We start from the raw sequence: 19,134 nt of genomic DNA, 5'->3' as shown, positions 1-19,134 counted from the left end.
AGGACTGATTGGTGCTAGGGATGCAGATGATGCAGGTGAGGAGGAGGCAGATAACCAGCTCAACTGCTTTATATATGCTGCGCGCCATTGGATGGAAAGGGTCCTGTGCTTGCCCCTCTGACACCCCACACAGGCCATGCTCAGAGCATGCTGGCCAGCTGCTGGTGGCTACTGGTGTTCTCTGCCCCCAGACTGGCTGGGAGCTGTGTGGTGACTGGTGAGCTTACACATGCCAGTACTGGTGTATATAGTGCAGCATCATTATAGCCTGCCCATTACAGATATACAGCTAAAGGCTGCTGCTACACACACACACACACACACACACACACACACACACACACACACACACACACACTGTGCACTGGCCTCCATCATGGGTTTTGGTTTTGGATCTGTATCTCCTTTGTGTTTTGGATCTGTATTTGGTTTTGCCAAAACTACCCTTGCTTGTTTTGGTTTTGGATCTGGATTTTTTTCCCACACAAAATCACAAACACAGCTAAAATCACATAATTTTGGGCCTGTTTTTGTTCCTACAGTTTTAGTAATCTCAATGACATTAATTTCCACTCATTTCCAGTCAATTTTGACCAAGTCACAGCTCATAATATTGTTCACCAACATAGGCCAAAGGTTGGGTGGCTAAACTAAGCAACAGAGCAGCGGCACAAATAAATGGCAGTTATTTCAGTTTGAAAATGTTTTGCAAATTAGTAATGTAGTAGCAATAACATATCAAACCAACTTGCAAATACTTTCAATAGAAAATAAGACAACACAGAAATTTACTAAGAATCGTGTGTGGAATTTCATTGGACTAAAGTACTAGTAGCTAACAAACAGCAAAGAAAAAAACAGTAAACCATGTGTAAAATAGCAACAGCAGACTTGGATGCCTCATTGACAAGTGCACATCTCCCAGCACATACATTTTCTCAGTGCCCAATCTGTACCTCCCTCCTGGGGGTCCTGGCCACTGAAGACTGGCACTCTGTGCCTATGTAAAACCCCGATCAGTCTTCTCTTTGTTAAGCAATTTCCCAAAATCTCCCCAACCATTAAAAACAGTGTTCCATACCTGGAAGTCGGATACACTATGGGTTGGATACAGTACAGGTTGGATAAAGTGTGGGTTGGATGCAGTGCGAGTCGGATACAGTGTGGTTTGGATACAGTGTGGTTTGGATACAGTGCGGGTTGGATACAATGTGAGTTGGATACAGTGCAGGTTTGATACAGTGCAGGTCGGATACATTGCAGGTTACAGCACAGGAAAGATACAGTGTGGGTCGGATACAGTGCAGGTAACAGACAGTGCAGGTTGGATACAGTGTGGGTCAGATACAGTGCAGATCAGATACAGTGCAGGTTACAGACAGTGCAGGTCAGAGACAGTGTGGGTTTGAAACAATGCAGGGCAGATACAGTGCAGGTTACAGTGTAGGTCAGATACAGTGCAGGTTACAGTGCAGGTCGGATAAAGTCTGAGTCAGATACAGTGCAGGTTACAGACAGTGCATGTCAGGTACAGTGTGGGTCATGTACAGTGCATGTCAGATACAGTGTGAGTTGGATACATCAATAGTGGGCTTACTGTGACAGCAGGCGAGAGGTGTGCTGCTGATGATACATGCCCCAGGAGATGTCTTTGAGAAGGATTATGCCAGTCATGTTGGCAGTGTGGGGGAGCCGACTGTGTCCTCTGTGTGGATGTACCAGTAGTGTCAGCAGTGCTGGGGTGCTGGTGGTGTCCTCTGTGCGGATGTGGCAGCAGTATTGGCGGGGGTGCCAGCTGTGTCCTCCGTGTGGATGGCCAGCAAAGTCAGCAATGCGGGGGTGCAGATGGTGTCTGCAGTGTGGGGGAGCCTGGCTGTGTTGGCAGTGCTGGGGTGCCAGTGGTATCCTCTGTTTGGGTGTGTCAATGGGGTTGGCAGTGCTGGGATGCTGACAGTGTCCTCTGTGAGCCGAGTTGGCAGTGTGCGGGTGTCGGATTTGTAGGGGGCTGGCAGTGTTGGCAGTGTTCCAGTGGTGTCCTATATGCTGATGTGTCAATGGCACTGGCAGTGCAATAGGCCAGCTGTGTCAACAGTGTGGGGGTGCCAGTGGTGTTTATTAGTGCTGGAGGTGTCCTCTGTGTAACGTTGCAGGCTGTGTCGGCAGTGTGGGGGTGTTTGCAGCAGAGAAGGGTAGACGGCTGTGTCCTAGGTGTGTGTAAGTGTGTGTGTGTGTGTGGGGGTTTGTCGGCATGGTATCATTAATGCTATACCAATTGAACTCTGTGGACAAGCACTAATTGGCTGAAAGCCTGGTCAAGCAGCTCTCTCAGCCAATCAGCGGTCTTTCCATTGTATTCGCTGGGAATGGCCTCCTAGGCAAAACCTCAAGATCTGACAGTGGTATTGCGAGGTTTTGCATCGATTTGGGATCCAGGGCAGGCAGCGATATGTGAGCTATAGCTTGGAACACCCCAGATCCCAGAAGTTCAGGTGGGTATGGTTCTCATTGAACGAGACCAGCTCATATCTACTTTCAACTAGTATATACATTGTCGAGTCACATTATTATGACCACCTTCTACATTTGACATTGGAAGCTCGTAGCCCATGAAGTATGTCACGTGTCGGCGATAGGCTGTCTGCACACATATCACTCGCTGCTGTCTTTAGGTAAAAGGGGAGATTTCCCCAAGTTGCACAAAGGGATGATTGTTGGCTTTTAGGCCAAGGGTGGCAGTATTTTCTGAAACAGTGCAGTTTGTGAACTGTTTGTGTGCTGCTGTGGTGAAGGTGCATCGTGACTGGACAAATGGCACCATTGCAAATAACCAAAACTGTGGAGCACCACGTGCTATTGATGTGACAGGTGAACATCAGCTACAAAGGTGCGTGAGGGCTGACCGACACGCTACAGTGGAGCAGCTCACCATAAAAATTAACCTAGGGGCTACTAGACGTGTCTAAAATGACAGTTGAGCCCACCTAGCTGCTGTCTGTGCTGCACATGATGGCTACTCTGGCTATTAGCTGGTAGCCATAATAATGTGACTTGACTCTACAGATGTGTCCATCTTCATGTTGTGGCTAATCACCTGTCATGTGCATATGCATCCCTGCAGTGGTTACCCAGAGCATGCTACGACTAACTCCGGTGTGCATCCGCATCATGCACTCCTACAGAAGTGGGTGCATATGCATATGCCAGTGGACATTCACAGGTTCACTATTACCAGCAAATCAATCAGAGTTGCCACGAATAGTGTTTAAGCGGAACAAGGACACATCTGTGTGTAGTGTTCACTCTAAAATCTGAGCAGGGCAGGGCGCCGGATCTAGAGGGGCACTAGGGTGCGCGCGCGGTGAAAAGGGGGCACAGCCATGCAAAATAGGGGGCGGATCATTGTGGGTACTAAAAGAGGGGGGTGGGCAGCCATCAGCATCACTGTTGGGGGCGTGCCCAGCACCTACGGAGGTGCTGGGATTTCTCCAAGCGCTCTCTCAGCGTGAATGGATGCCGAGCGCATGCACGCGGCATCTTTACACAGCTGTGAGGGCAGGAAGTCGGAGTCAGTTTTAGCAGGGTGCCACAGAAAGGGCAGGGTGGGTTTTGCCCTTAAAAATTCGGGCAGGGCGTGGCGCCCTGCTAAAACTGCCTAGCATGAACACTATGTGTGTATGCATATATATATATATATATATATATATATATATATATGGATAATGGAGGGATAGGGATGTCGGCGACCAGTGTTGCTACTAAAAGGTTATTAAACCATAAACGATTTGTAAAAAGCCAGAGATATATAAATAATAAAAAAAATGAATACATATGAGAGTAATTAAAATAGTTGACAAGATAAAAAAGGTTCTATATAAAAGATATATGTATATACATATATACTGTATTATTTTAATTATTGAGGCTTTTGCTCGAAATTCACATTCATATTATATGCAAATGGACATGGTACACAAATGTTTTGAAAGAGAGACTCTGTACTTATTTATTATTACAAAAATATTTTCTACAGTAATGAAACTGGGTATTAACAGATAGACTTGACAGACAGACATGTAAACAGATCCTACTCACAAGCTTACAATATATAGGTAAAAAAGAGTTCCACTTAAGTGTGGTATAACAGTCATTAGGTCTACATGAGAATGTTTACAGGGCTGAACTGTTGACATTTCTGATGTCAACATTGTTGACATTAATCTTGTCTACCAGAATGATGTCAATGTAACCTCTATCCACATAATGGGAATTACAGGAAAGAGGCAGAGTACATATACAGTATGTACTGTATAATATAAAGTACTGTTTATTATTAAAAGATGTATATTAAATGTCTTATTGTTCAAATATACATAAGAAATGTACATGAGCAGAGAAGGTGCAAGAGACTTTTCTAGAAACTCCCTGTGCAGTTAGAAATAACCGCCATGAGCCCTGCGCAGGGGGGAGGAGCCTGCAACAGGCATCAGTTGAGGAGATTGTAGAGGTACCTGAGGAGAGCGGTATCTCAGGAGCTAAGGAGAGGATTTTACCTCATGTGAGAGACAGAGTTCGTGCTCTTAGGAGAGGAGACAGGTCCTATATGTAAAGAGACAGGACCCTTGCAGCTTGAGGCAGCGGGAGAATGAGCAGCAGTATAGGCAGTGGCACTGACAAGTATCAGTGACAGCCAGAACAGTGCTCAAAGGACAAGGGTGTGGAGAGGCATCAGCGTCAGTCAGCATTCAGGTGCCTGCATGTCCCTTCTAGAGGAGGCTGTACAGTAAGTTGTGGGAGCTACACAGCTAATTAATGGAGATGACCAGTGCTGCATAAAGGAGAGGTCTGTACGAACTCATTGCACATCTCACACATCAGGGGCCAGATAGTAACGGGGTGGCCAGTGGTTACCTGTCTTTACCAGCAGAATTCAGTAGGCTTATAACTTGTGACTGAGCCAGCACATTGTGATAGGTTTATACACTACTCTGCTGCAAAACCTGCATGTAATATAGCCCGCCACTGACTGAGTAAAAGTTCTTTTATCCACCTGTAACACAGGGCAGAGGGCTCTGCAAACTTAGGCATAGACAGAGCTGCACCTTACAGTAATATGAAAAAGAAGGGGAAACAGCTGATCTAGTTATCACCTGAAGTAAAGCAAAGAACTTACAGTATACTAGGTGCTTCACAGCAACTTTATTAGATACATCTTATTTCCAAAGACAAATCCTTGGGACTACATTAAACTACATCAGGAGCCATACGACGACAGTCAATCTAACGAGGAACCCATTTCAGTCAGGAAAGGAAGTGAAGAGCTCATTAAATATACAAACAATATATATGCATATATATGATCTACTAACTTCATATCTGAGAACCAAGTACATTCTGCATGATAATTACCAGTCCAAACATAAGTAACTGACCAAGTAAAAATGAGCTTGACATGTGGTAAGGAATGTAACCACTTACAGTGGGGCAGATTTATTAATCTTGGTGAAGTGATAAAGTGGAAAGTGATAAAGGACCAGCCAATCAGATTTCAACTTCCATGTCAGGCTGGGTTTGAAAAAATGGCAGTTAGGAGCTGACTGGCTGGTTCTTTATCACCTTCCACTTTATCACTTCACCGAGCTTAATAAATCTGCCCCAGTATGTCTCCGGGACTGAAAGAAATTTAGGATGATTTCTCCTACAAGGGACATGATATGTATTAACTGAAGATGTGTCGTGTTAATGTTGTAAACGTGTAAGGGAAAAATGGTACCTGTTGTAAACTAGACATAGCAGTAAATTCATGAAATAGTTGTACGTAGATATATACTTTAAACTGTTTTAACCACATTGGATAGCACTGAGTTACTGAGGTGACCCCTGGATATAAGAAAAAAAGAGAAGAATGAATTTGAAATGCCCTATGGTGGTGCACACAATCTTTTATTAAGATATAACTTTTATTGAATTATATGTTAAAACCAGCGAATATTAAAAGGAAAGTAGAATCGTGTAAATAGAAAAGAAATAGTGTTTAAAATAAAAGTGCTGCGCACTAGATGTCACCGGATTCGCTCATGTATTGCTAGCAAAATCTATAGATGGTCACGAGTGTGTCAAAAATATTCCATGTCTATGTGTGTTATATTACACTTTTTAGATAGCTGAGAAAGCTGTAAGAATAAATGTCCCAAAAATTAATTGTATTCCTTCCCAGGATTCCAGATGTGGGATCATTGAAACCAAATTCCAGATATCACCTTGTGTGGTGCTAATGATTTACTATATATTTTGCTGAATTGTCTCTCAATAAACTGATCAGAATGCTAAATGTGTACTGTGTCTCTCTGTATCTCAGAGTTAATATACAAGCTCAGTCATAAGGTCTCAGTAATGTCTGTGTGTTCTAGCTCCATGAGCTGTGTTGTATCCACTGAGAAAGGAGCATATGAAACATTCAGATACAAATGTATCCACTAAAGGGAAACAGTTATTAAGCTCTGACAGTATCCAATCTTTTACTTGTCACAAGATTTTATCATAGATTCGCTATGGCTCATAGAGAGCTGTGACAATTAATGATAATAAATGATCAGAAATCTTTTTAACCAGATATTGTTGTATATCATATTTGTTCCCTTGGGATCCTTATATTCAAATAGATGTTTAGTGATCTAATTCGGATCATAAGAGTGTTTTATTCCTCTGTGTTATAATAGGGATGTTAAGGGCTCAACACACTCTTATTTGGATGTAGGCTCAAAGTATCAATATAAACATGGTTCGTTAATGTATCATGTTAAGCCTTCAAGGTGTGTATATGATAGTGAGTCTTACACCAGGTGCCTAAGTATATTAGGCGCCCTCTGCTGCCCTTTTGTTTGGGAGGATTATATATACAGTGAGTATATAGCACTTGCTGTGAATGGGTCTGCGATCACTATAGAGTTAATGTGAGTGTAAAATGTGTCATTAATATCCTGACACACATCCAGCTTTTTATTAAATAATTTTTGATGTGGATGTTATATACACATTAAACATCTTTTGCTTCGCTGTTTGCTTCATCAGAGGCATGAAGCAAACAGCGAAGCGTGCGTCAGGCTAGCTGCGCACTTTAGGTAGTCACCGGACAATGCTCAGCTAGATAGATTAGGAAAACTGTATACTGAAGCTGAGAGTGTCTGATCTGTGTTAGCTGTGAGACTTATCTAAAGCATACAATACTAATAGCTGCTAACAGAATGCTATACTGTGCAAGTAATTACCATGTGTAATGAACCATACTGAACCCTATACTAAGGCAGTACACTAAGGTTCTAATCCATATGGTCAATAGACATTTAATGTGCATATGTATCTATATCAGAAATCATTGATTTTGCAAGTGTTTCAGTTCAGGCAAAGTGTGGGAGTTACATGGAGGAAATTGCACAACTAGATGCTGATGATAATAATTCACCATGCCGAAATAACACTGTGTATTATGAATGGTATTAAATGGTGTTCACAAGGCTGAATAATAAAGCCCTGATACGCACACCAAAAGATGTTTAATGTGTATATAACATCCACATCAAAAATTATTTAATAAAAAGCTGGATGTGTGTCAGGATATTAATGACACAGTTTACACTCACAGTAACTCTATAGTGATCGCAGACCCATTCACAGCAAGTGCTATATACTCACTGTATATATAATCCTCCCAAATAAAAGGGCAGCAGAGGGCGCCTAATATACTTAGGCACCTGGTGTAAGACTCACTATCATATACACACCTTGAAGGCTTAACATGATACATTAACGAACCATGTTTATATTGATACTTTGAGCCTACATCCAAATAAGAGTGTGTTGAGCCCTTCACATCCCTATTATAACACAGAGGAATAAACCACTCTTATGATCCGAATTAGATCACTAAACATCTATTTGAATATAAGGATCCCAAGGGAACAAATATGATGTACAACAATATCTGGTTAAAAAGATTTCTGATCATTTATTATCATAAATTGTCACAGCTCTCTATGAGCCATAGCGAAGCTATGATAAAATCTTGTGACAAGTAAAAGATTGGATACTGTCAGAGCTTAATAACTGTTTCCCTTTAGTGGATACATTTGTATCTGAATGTTTCATATGCTCCTTTCTCAGTGGATACAACACTGCTCATGGAGCTAGAACACACAGACATTACTGAGACCTTATGACTGAGCTTGTATATTAACTCTGAGATACAGAGAGACACAGTACACATTTAGCATTCTGATCAGTTTATTGAGAGACAATTCAGCAAAATATATAGTAAATCATTAGCACCACACAAGGTGATATCTGGAATTTTGGTTTCAACGATCCCACATCTGGAATCCTGGGAAGGAATACAATTAATTTGTGGGACATTTATTCTTGCAGCTTTCTCAGCTATCTAAAAAGTGTAATATAACACACATAGACATGGAATATTTTTGACACACTCGTGACCATCTATAGATTTTGCTAGCAATACATGAGCGAATCCGGTGACATCTAGTGCGCAGCACTTTTATTTTAAACACTATTTCTTTTCTATTTACACGATTCTACTTTCCTTTTAATATTCGCTGGTTTTAACATATAATTCAATAAAAGTTATATCTTAATAAAAGATTGTGTGCACCACCATAGGGCATTTCAAATTCTTTCTTCTCTTTTTTTCTTGTAGACTTACCTTGCCTGAGGTAGCACCCCCCAATTTCTGGAAGAATATAAGGAATATCTTTGATAATTTGAAAAATGGGGGTCATTTACTAAATATGAATTTACCTGTGCGACCAGTATTATAGTAACTTGATCCCTGGATATATAAATGTAGGTTGCTGTTGTGTAATATTCTATTGCTTTATTTCCTCAGTGCTACCCAAATTTAAAGGATTGTAACCCATATTGTGTTGAAAGCTTTCATATATGTATACAGCTGTATCTTTCTTTCACTTACTGAGGGTTTCATGTGGGTATGGTGAAACAGGGGAGTCTTAACCAAAGGATATTAATAAATCTATTCATGAAAATACAAGAGAGATTGCAAGTGGTTATATATGTAACAATATATATATTAAATACATAGTATCTTGGCATTAATATAAACAATATTCATCGGTGGGTTTTCCCAAGTAGGCCCCATGATATATAAATACTTGGGTGGAGGCACTTCATTTTAAAGGTAGCTCATTTGTTAAATTTGTAACTCATTAGCCTGGTTATATGAAGAGTGGGTTACATCAACATGAGGAACTGTTGACAACCAGTCCCTGGTGGTCTAGTGGCTTTTTAACTGGTCAAATTGCAGAAGTGGCTCCAGCGTCATTTGAGGGTCCTGTTGGGCATATGATCCCTAACCCTAAACCATACCCCTAACCCTTCCACTAGTTCCTAACCATAACCCTTCCCGCAGCCAGCCTAACCTTGACCATCCTCTGCAGCCTATCATTAACCTGTCCCACAGCCAGCCTAACCCTCCCACCTGCACACTAACCCTAAACATTGGCATCCTGAAAATGTCCACATTTTATTTGACCGTATTTTAGATGTTGACATTGCGAACCTGTTGACAGTTTGATGATGTTGACAGTGCTTGACAACAGTTTGAACTATATCAACAATTTGATGTCAACATCATTGTGTTGTGCTTCTAAACGTCAACGTGGTTACTGTCGAGTATCTGACCAGATACAGTACCTCTGGGAAAATAGGGTTGTTCTTGAGTTTGAAGGTGTTTAAAGGCATGTGAAGTCTAGGGGAGAACTGCGGTATAGTTGTTTTCTCTGTTTAATAGAAGTATTACATTATGGAGAATTCAGTTCCAGGCAATGTCAGCAGAGTAGTGTCGGAACGTCAGCACATTGCTGCCATTAACATCACTAATAGAGGAGCGATGGAAAAATAGCAACTTCAGACTACCACAATTCTCAGTGATGATGTGTGTAGGCTAACACCATGGAGGCACATTGCAGAGAATTGAATACTTCACTATATTACTTATTTTCCATATATGCTGATATTATAGGACAATATAGTATGTGACTTTTAAGGAAATAGTGAAACATATTTTATCAATTGCATTTTCTGTTTTTTGGAATTTAATCGACTATTATTGGTTATTATGGTTTAATATAGTTATATGTGATTTGAGCTGATAATTTCTATAATACCACTTTAACTCATACTAACAGATATACAAAACTATTGAAGACTGTCTCGACCCTTTACACCTGGACCTTTATTACCCTAGCAACCAGTCGTGTATGCACAAATCACTCAGAAATGGTCGCTGTGGCCATTTTCCAAGTGATTTGTGCCCGCACTGCAGGGCCGCCGCCACAGCACTCCGGAAGGTTAAGTATAGTTTTTGGGTGCAGTGTGTGTGGTGTGACACCCCCAGACCACATAACTGACCCTAAGGATGACAGGTAGGCACAATTTACTTCATGTAATATTTTCTTTGCAACTTTATCAATAAAAAATGTTTATCCAAGGGGTGCTGTAAAAACAAAATGCTGATAATTTATAGCGCCGTGATTCAAGAAAGTTTGGGAACTGGTGGTATAACACAAAGTGATAACTATATTGACAAAATGATGTCAGTCTTTGCTACAGAATGGAAAGGTCACAGGAAAGTCAGTGACTAACCCATATGTGAGAGATGTATTGTGGGGAAACAAAGTTGTCATCCATTTCCAAAGTCAACATACAGATCTACAAAACCACTTGAAATAGTACAGTCTGATGTGTGGGGTCCAATGGAAGTAAAGTCTGTGAGTGGATACAGATTATTTTTGGCATTTCTAGATGATTTCACATGAATAATGTGTAATGTACTTCATCAGACAGAAATCTGAAGTGGCAGAAAATATTGTAGACTACAAGGGACTTGTGGAAAATTAAACCTCTCACATACTCAAGACCCTGAGATCTGATAACAGAGGGGAATATCTCAAAAGACGGATGGAACAATTCTAAGAAAACATGGAATAGAGCATTAGATGACCATTGCCTGTACACCTGAGCGAATGGTGACAGTAAATGGGCAAATTATATAACGGTGGAGAAAGCAAGGCCTAGACAAGCAGTTTTTGGTAGAAGCCGTGTCTAGAGCAGTCTGTCTCAAGAACCATCTCTTACAGTTGCCCTAAAGGACATTACACATATTGACTTGCGGTCAAAGAGAAAACCCAGTGTAAAGCATCTCAAAGATTTTGGAAGTTTTGCTTATCTCCATATACCAAAAGAAGCTGGATTGAAAATCAGTAATGTTATCTTCAAAGAAACAGCACAAGTTGTAGAAAAGTTAGAAGCTGATATGCAGTATGTATCACTGGAGATTCCAGCAGCTGTACCTGCTGTCTATCAGTAAACAAATACTAAGTAACTGGGATGTTCATAGTTCAAGTCATTCACTGCTGTGTGCATATAAAACCCTGCAATATCAACATCTGCATACACATCAGGGGCTAGCTCGCAACTTTCAGCCTGGGGGGGTAGACTCAAGCAAGTGACCAAGCTTTTCACAGGGAATCAGCAGTCAGGTGGCCCTGGAGCACTTAAATTGCACTGGTCTGGGGGACAGTTGGCACCCTGCCCCCCTGCCCAGCCAGCCCCTGATATACATTATTACCAACACTAACACCATCTGAAGATAATGTTAATCGCTATAACAGTGGTTCCCAAACTCTCTTGAATCACATTGCCCTGTTGTATCAGCATTTTTTCAAGGCATCCCAGTCCAAAAGTTTCTTATTGATAAATGCAATAAATATATTACACTAAGTAAATTGTGCGTGGCTGTCACGCTGAGGTTCAGCTATTTGGTGGTGGACATAGTTGTGGTTGTAATTGTCCACATATTTTATGATTGGCAGCCACTATCACTAGTTTGGCATATCACTTTGTCCATAGATAATTTGTTTTGGTCCTGGATCACCAACCTGAGGCACCCCTGCAAGTGTCTCACAGCACCCAAGGGTGCCTAGACACTCAGTTTTGGAATCACTGCGCTACAGCCTATGAAACCCTCTCCAGCAATGACAGCTGCACATCCGTGGTCAGTAGACCATGCACGCACAGTAGCGCACAGAAGTCCTGATAGAGGTGTGAAGTGACTGGTGGAACGGGCTCGTTCTGGAGGCCCTGTTACTGGGTGGGAAATTTGATACATTCAGGTGGTACAGTATATAATTTCTTATTGCATCGAATAGCAGAAATAAGATAATAAAATGTGAAATGTTTTTCATAATTGAAAATGTTTACTAACTGACCTAATTATCAGAATTTCTTAGCATTTTTTAAAATGCCTCATGAAAATTGGCAATAAGATTTTAACCTACTGCATATTGTATGAAGGCTGTCTGCCAGAGTTGGAGAGGCAAAGAAAGTGAAAAAAAAGAACTAAATAATTTACAAAATATGGAAGGTGTAACACATGTTCAAATAATAATATATTTTTTTAATACAATAAGTGAAAGATATTCAGTAAGGATAGCATTGGGACATGCCCACACACCTCAAACAACCCTGAAACACTAATTTAAATTCTGAATGTAAACTGTACTTGGTATAGAGCGTCACGAGATGCTTTAGCAAACAGCCCAAATTTCTCCTTTTAAACTGAAAATAGAAATAAATACAATTCTTTAAAAAAAATTGGTTTATACAGCAAAAACATAGTTTACTGTTCCTGCAGCCAGGGCCGTTTCTTGGGGCAGGCGAGCAATGCAACCGCACTGGGCGCCCGCCATGGCACTAACTGTGGCTCCCTGCTTCCCCCTCCTATTTCTCCCCGAGTAACCCGCTCGGGGGGCGGAGTTTCACGGAATGACGCGGTTGCGTCGTTACGTCACGACGCAACCCCGTCACTCCGCGAAACTCTCCCCCCCCCCCGAGCGGAGTACAGAGGGGGATCCAAGTTAGGAAGAGGGAAAGGCCGGCGCGAGGAGCGACTGGTGAGGCGGGCCAAAGAGCGGTAATCGCCTCTGTAAGTATTCTCTCTCTCTCTCTCTCTCAATGTGTAAAATGGGGACACCTGCCGTAATGTGTGAAATGGGGACTCTTGCCTGCCGTAGTGTGGGGATTTAATGTATCAAGGGCATTGCGGTGTATGGCATAATATGGTGCAGGGGGCATTACTGTGTGGGGCTTAATATGGTAGAATTTTTTTTTTCCTGTGGTGGTCAAAAACTGGATTGTGAGGAAGTCTTTTCAGACGAGGCCATGCCCATTTAGATGAGGCCACGCCCCCTTGCCGTGTGCGCGCGCAAGTTGTTTTTTTTTATCTAGGTGTGTGTGGGGGGGGGGGCACTTTTTATGTCATGGGGGGGCGCATTTTTAAATCTCACACTGGGAGCCAAATTGGCTAGAAACAGCCCTGCCTGCAGCAGCTTTAGTAACCAAACAAGCAGGCTTGCAGGTTGTCAGGATGTAAGATCAGCAATTCATCTTCCTGGATGTCTGTTTCTATGACCTGAGTCACACTCTCTCTTTTTCATACTGGGTGTCACTTATCTCACATACAGGCCTGCAAGAAAACAAGCTGTGAATTAATATATAATTGGTATCTCCCAGTTAAGATTTTTATGAACAGGCACACCCAATATCATGACTGATCATTATAGGGATGGGCTAGAGTGCACAAATTAAATATACGTGTTTATTCCTTGTTTCAGCAAACACTCTATGTGAAAATAATTAAGATTTTAGCCTACAGTTTATAAGGTTGCTTTATTTGCACAATATCACACTACTATAGCTGCTTTTCCAAAAGTCAGCAGAAAAAAAAACAGGTTAGGAAAAAAAAAAAAAATGAATAGCAGTCATTTAAATAAAATAAAATAAATAGTAGTGGAATCTGGGGATAGGTTTTAATGGGGTGGTATTCATGTGACCGGCGGTCAGCAGAACGACAGTCACATGACCTCCTCCACCATCCCGACGGCTCACTATCCCGATGGTCGGCATGCTGACCAACAGGGACTATTTCCACTCGTGGGTGTCCACGACACCCATAGAGTGGGAATAGAACCCGTGTCGACCGCAGGTCGCCACCGAGCCCGCAGCATGGCGAGCGCACCGAGCCCGCAAGGGGCTTGCTGCACTCGCTCTCCCCGCCGGGATCCCGGCGTCTGTATGCTGCCGGGATCCCGGAGTCGGTAAGCTGACCGGTGGTCTCCTGACCGCCGGTCAGCTGTACTACACCCGTCTTAATGTACCTTATTTTTTTGTAACTGTAAAAAGAGTGTAGTTATTCTAGTGTAGAATGACCAGAAGAAAGCCTCTCATTTGCCAGTCTTCCATTTCCAACCTGTACAGTTGTCCTATGTTGTTTACATATGGAAATGGAACCAATGGCTAATGATTCTATTTTCTGTTTTTTTTTCTCTGACATCTGGATTGGGTCTGTGTGGGGATTCAAGATTAATTGAATAATTATTTGTGAACTGAGTTACTTATACCAGCAGATATGAGCATCAGACATACCAGTTTATATACATGGATTTATGAATTGAACATTTTCGCTATTTATATTTTAGAAGGACAAAATAAAAATTTTAAACACACTTCTGGTCTAAAGGTTTAGAACACATACTTTTTTCTAGTTTTTAATTGAAAATTACACAATGTAATATCTCAGTTTACTCTAAAATTTATAAATAGACCAAATATACAAATGGAGATAAAAAGAATCATTTCATTTAACAAAATGTAATCTAAATTTTTGACACATTAAAGTAGCTAGCTTTTGCAGATGTAACCGCTTAACAAACTTTATTCGATTTACAAAGTAAATCTAATATTGGGGGTCATTCCGACCCGTTCGCACGCAACGGTTTTTCGTCATCCCCAAAGTTGCTGGCTGCGATCAACTCGGAATGACCACCCTTGTACGGGACATTCTTAGAAACAGTGTTGCTGGAGTTCTCATAATCGTATTGCACTATGGGGGTAATTCAGATCTGATCACTGGGCTGCGTTTTTTTGCTGTCCAGTGATCAGATAGTCGCCGCCTACAGGGGGAGTGTATTTTCACTGTGCAAGTGTGTTAGCAGAGCTGCTAAAAATCAGTTTGTGCAGTCTCTGCGCAGCCCAGGACTTACTCTTCCAGTGCGATTGAATCCTGCTGATCGGGGCCAGAGCTGACGTCAGACATCCTCCCTGAACGCCTGCGTTTTTCTGGACACTCCCTGTAAATGGTCAGTTGCCACCCTCATATGGCCTCTTCCTGTCAATCACCTGCGAACATCCATGCAAATGGATCCTATGCACCATACCATCGCTGACCGGCGATGCCTGTTGTAGCTGTCCAACGCACCTGCGCATACACAGTTTGGACCTGATCACCTGCTGTGCAAAAACGCACAGCAGCGATCAGATCTGAATTACCCCCTTTGTTGCTTTGCTTTCACATTTCTGTCCAGTGCCTCCCAAACCAGCTCGATGGGTTTCAAGTAGAGAGACTTTTTGGGTTTTGGTTTTGGATCTGGATCCCCGCTTGTGTTTTGGATCTTGATTTGTTTTGCCAAAAGCACTCTTTCGGGTTTTGGTTTTGGATCTGGATGATTTTTGAAAAAAACATTAAAAAACAGCAAAAATCACAGAATTTGGGGGTAATTTTGATCCTATGGTATTACTAAACTCAGTAACATTCATTTCCACTCATTTCCAGTCTATTTTGAACACCTCACCACTCACAATATTGTTTTTAGGCCAAAAGGTTACACAGAGGTAGCTGGATGACTAAGCTAAGTGACACAAGTGGACAGCACAAACACCTGGCCCATCTAGGAGTGGCACTGCAGTTGCAGACAGGATGGCAGTTTTAAAAGCTTGGCCCCAAAGAGCACATGATGCAAAGAAAAAAAAGAGGTGCAAGATGGAATTGTCTTGGGCCCTCCCATCCACCCATATGTTGTTTAAACAGGACATACACAGTTTGATAAACCCATCATTTCAGCAACATGTGGTCCCTCTGGAAAAAGCTCACCAAGTTCTCCAAACCATAGCTAGCTACAAACATACCACCTCCGTCTTTGATTATTTTTCACATTATGAGAAGAGGCAAGAGGAAGAGGACAGTTTCAAGAAGGTGATTAAAAAATAGAGAGGCACAAGCAATCAGGAATAACACACAGGCTTTCACCTCCACTCCTATATTGGTGTTGAACAGAAGGGACTTCAACCAAGCAAATATATAATTATTAATTACCACATTACTGGACAAACTGAAAAATTAGGGGCCAAAGCCTCCAAACTTTTTCCCCTCGTCTCCATGTAAGGGATTAAGATAATCTCAGATTTAATGCTGGGATGCAAATAAACTGGTGTATACCACAGGATCAAGTTTGGATATTTTCCCCTCCACGGAGTCTGGAGACTTTTGTGAAAATCTCATGGGTTTCTTTTCTTCCATTTTTTTTATTGCATTTTTATTTACATATTTTGTGGCAGATGCCTTATTTTGTTTTTCACAGCTCCCAGTTACACACATGTGCCCATATCTGTGTTTCTTGTTTATTTTATTCATATTTTATTTTTAAATAAAGCAGCCCCTTAGATGTTTTAGCAACTCCTCCTGATCTCCCCCACAGCAGCCCTGGATGGGGCAAGTTGAGTTGGGGTGGGTTTGGTAAAGTACTAAGCACGACTGTGCAGTGAATTTTTTTGTTATTGAGCTCCTGCCTAAGTAGAGCTTACCACTCTACAGTCGAAACTCATTTCATACTATAAGTAGGACTGTGGGAGGAAGCAATGCTAACCTCTGTGCCCACAGCATGCCTCAGCCTGGCAAGCCAGACATCTTCCTGGCAGTAAGCCACCATGAGATTCCATACTGGGCCTTATTCAGTAACTGTTTGTGCCTCACAGGAGCTCCTGGCCCACCTAGTGCTGCAGTGCAATGGAAAGCTGGTGCAATGTAAGATCACTGCAACTCTGATCTTCTAACACTGCAAGGTCTTGTGATAACCCTACGCAGCCCTTAGAAAAAGAAGATCCCTGTACAACAAATGCGCATCTTCAAAATAAATAATCTCAAAATGTGGAACATCAATAATAAATCAAAATTAAGTTTGACTAATTGGAGCCATTCATTTGAGTGAGTCCCTAACATGAAATAATTCAGTAGAACCTCTCTCTAATGCTCCAACAGAAAATATCACTTTTAACTCTCCGGTAGTTGCGCTGGATTATGATTCAGTCTCTTCTGAGTCACACTGACTTTGGCCACAAATGTGGTCTCTCCCCAATTTATTTATAAACATTTCGTGAAAATAGCAATTTCCATTTCCACCTTTGCGGCTAAGTTTTCACAAATCTGTTTGTGATGTTGTAGCTTGTTTCATATCTGCTCTAGGCTTTCATTTAAACCTAGGATTAAATACAGCAGCACCCCTGGAATTATATGGCAGCACAACTGAATTTATACAGCATAAGCAGCACCTCTGGAGAATTACACAGCACAGCAGACAGGCAACCCTGGACTTAAACAGCAGTGGGGCTGCACCCTGATAGGGCAGAGGTGCAGCACCACATATAGGACAGCACCCCTGGAATGATGTGGCAACGAAAATACATGCAAGATTGAATTGTCCTTGGATTTGTGGAGAAATAATTACACACCAAAAAGGTGGCTTTTTTGGTATTTTGCCCAGGCATGACAATGGGCTTTTTCATCCCATGACCAACAACTGTCTCCACTTGTGTCTTATTCAAACAAACCACATTACCATCAGAATCCTCATTGTCAACTTCCTCCGCAGCGCCAGCTACACCCATATACTCTTCATCCTGGTGTACTTCTACAGTGACATCCTTAATCTTAATATCAGCAACTGGACTGGTGGTGCTCCTCCCAGCACTTGCAGAGGGTGTGCAAATGGTGGTAGGAGCCTCCTCTTCCCATGCAGTGTTGTGAAGGTCAGGCCTAGACATCGCAACCACAGACAGTACTAGTACCCCTGTATTTTCACAACACCCCTGTAATTTTACAGCATACAAGACAGGGCCAGTGTACATTTATTTTAACAACTGCACCACTGTATTTTACAGCATACAAGACCAGTGTATTTTTATTTTAACAGCACCCCTGTATTTTTACAGCATACAGGACCAGTGTACTTTTATGTTAACAGCAGCACCCGTATATTTTTGCAGTATACAGGACCAGTGTACTTTTATTTTAACAGCAGCACCCCTGTATTTTTAAAGCATAGAGGACCAGTGTACTTTTATCAACCGCACCCCTGTATTTTACAGCATACAGGACCAGTGTACTTTTATTTTAACAACAGCACCCCTGTATTTTTACAGCATACAGGACCAGTGTACTTTTATGTTAGCAGCACCCCTATATTTTACAGCATACAGGACCAATGTACTTTTATTTTAACAGCAGCACCCCTGTATTTTTAAAGCATAGAGGACAAGTGTACTTTTATTTTATCAACCGCACCACTGTATTTTTACAGCATACAGGACCAGTGTAAATTGATTTTCACTGTACCCCAGAATTTTGACAGCATACAAGACAGGGCCATTGTACATTGATTTTCACTGCATCCTATAATTATTACAGCATACAAGACAGGGCCAGTGTACATTTTTTTTTATTGCACCCCATATTTTTTTGCCACATACAAGACAGGGCCAGTGTACACTTATTTTATTGCACACCTGAATTATTACAACATACAAGACAGGGCCAGTGCACATTTATTTAACTTCAACCCTGAATTTTTGCAGCATACAGATGGGTTCACATTTATCTTGACCTTTAATAGGATTAACTGAGACTGGCCAGTTGGATTTAATCCCCTGCTGTAATGATTTAATCCCCTGATGTATTGTTCTCTGTATTGTATTGCAGTTGAGAACAATAGATGAAGGGTTTATGCTAATAAATCATGTTGTGCCTAGGTGCAGAAAACTAGTCAAGTTAACCCATCTGTGCAAGACTGGACCAGTACCCCTGTCTTTTCAAGGCATACAAGACCAGTGTACTTTTATTTTAACAACTGCACCCCTGAATTTTTTCAGCATACAGGGCCAGTGTGCTTTTATTTTAACAACTGCACCCCTGTATTGTTACAGCATACAGGACCAGTG

The 19,134-nt window shown here is 41.6% G+C and overlaps 2 protein-coding genes across 2 annotated transcripts in view; both read left to right on the top strand.

The window, feature by feature from the left end:
- LOC134949810 (uncharacterized) overlaps positions 1-11,395 on the top strand; it is a 160,372-nt gene extending 148,977 nt beyond the window's left edge. Inside the window, exon 4 of the mRNA XM_063938534.1 lies at positions 11,166-11,395. Coding sequence (XP_063794604.1) covers positions 11,166-11,395 — 230 coding nt within the window. The remainder of the gene's footprint in view (positions 1-11,165) is intronic.
- LOC134947608 (uncharacterized) overlaps positions 4,558-19,134 on the top strand; it is a 146,393-nt gene continuing 131,816 nt past the window's right edge. Inside the window, exon 1 of the mRNA XM_063935612.1 lies at positions 4,558-4,746. The gene's annotated coding sequence lies outside the window, so the exon portion shown is untranslated. The remainder of the gene's footprint in view (positions 4,747-19,134) is intronic.

This window comes from Pseudophryne corroboree, chromosome 8 (genome assembly GCF_028390025.1).
Source record: "Pseudophryne corroboree isolate aPseCor3 chromosome 8, aPseCor3.hap2, whole genome shotgun sequence".
Taxonomy (NCBI): domain Eukaryota; kingdom Metazoa; phylum Chordata; class Amphibia; order Anura; family Myobatrachidae; genus Pseudophryne; species Pseudophryne corroboree.
Note: the sequence above shows the minus strand (reverse complement) of the source record. Positions and strands in the feature narration are given on the sequence as shown.